This window comes from Bidens hawaiensis, unplaced genomic scaffold (genome assembly GCF_021521415.1).
Source record: "Bidens hawaiensis isolate Kalapana, Puna unplaced genomic scaffold, B.hawaiensis_p1.1 tig00003179_1, whole genome shotgun sequence".
Classification (NCBI taxonomy): domain Eukaryota; kingdom Viridiplantae; phylum Streptophyta; class Magnoliopsida; order Asterales; family Asteraceae; genus Bidens; species Bidens hawaiensis.
In genome coordinates, this window is record NW_027491172.1 from 19,121 (window position 1) to 20,266 (window position 1,146).

The window sequence follows — 1,146 nt, forward strand, 5'->3', positions numbered from 1 at the left end:
TTTGATAGAGATTTTCTTTGATAATGCAGTTTTAGGAATGATCTTTATATTGAATGCAATTGGCTGTTTTATTAATTTGTAGGATAATAATTATATAAATAAACTATATATATGTATTACCTTAAATATGAAAATTCTTTTTATAGTATTTAATTTAAATAAAAAGAGTAAAATAAATATAAAAACATAACATATATTAGCTGTCACTTCATATCCCTTAATATCATTCTCCACTTAATTTTGATCCTATTTATATCCCTAGTTTAATTCTTCATCTTCTTCATCCTCACATATCAAAACCTCCATTTTCTCTCTCTATTATACTCTACCATGCACGCTACTGATCTCGGTGATTACATCGGCATGGAGAGCTGTATCGATCTTGTTACTGATGGTGGTGCAGTTACACCCTTGACTCGTAAACCATGGGGACTCAATATTCATAAACGCAAACCATCAACACCCGTTAAAGAGTTCCCACCGCCGTTGCCGGTGCAAACGTCCACCGTGTTTAAACGGTACCACACCGATGATGGTAGGCTTATAATAGCCGAAGAGAAGATTGATAGTCCCAAGTGCCATTTCACTGTTCACAGATCTAATGGCAGACTCACTCTTGAAATCATTCCTTCTGAGTCTCATGTTATTAATATGGAAGATGATAGTAATAAGGTGACGGTGGAAAGTGACGGTGGTGTAGAGGAATGTTTTAAGTTTAACGCCGCCGTCAGAGTTGCGGCGACGGGACCGTGTTTGACGGTGGAACAAAAACAACTTCATGCGATAAGGGCAGTGCAGATATAGCAAGGCCGATATGATGAGATATTATTATTATATTAAAGAGTTTTTTTTTTGTTTTTTTTAATTTTTATTTTATTATTATTATTATTTTTTTTTTTTTGAGTTATGAGTTAATAAAAAGTCTCTTTAAATTCCAAATTTATGAACCGTTTTATCCGAGTACAATTCAAAAGGTTAGCTTTGAGTTTGAATATGTTGTTTCACTTTCAATGGTATATATATGTGTGATTGATTAGCTCATTAACAAAATATAGTCATAATTTGGGTCAATGGATAAAATATTAATCAACAATGCTAACAATGTGTGTATGTTATTGTTTTTTTAATGATTTAATTAATCCATGA

The 1,146-nt window shown here is 32.3% G+C and overlaps 1 protein-coding gene across 1 annotated transcript; it reads left to right on the top strand.

The window, feature by feature from the left end:
• Nucleotides 1–330: 330 nt before the first annotated feature.
• On the top strand, nt 331–804 carry LOC143622508 (uncharacterized). The gene has a single exon (XM_077093631.1). It carries the CDS (start codon nt 331–333, stop codon nt 802–804), a length of 474 nt encoding a protein of 157 aa, XP_076949746.1.
• Nucleotides 805–1,146: the final 342 nt, after the last annotated feature.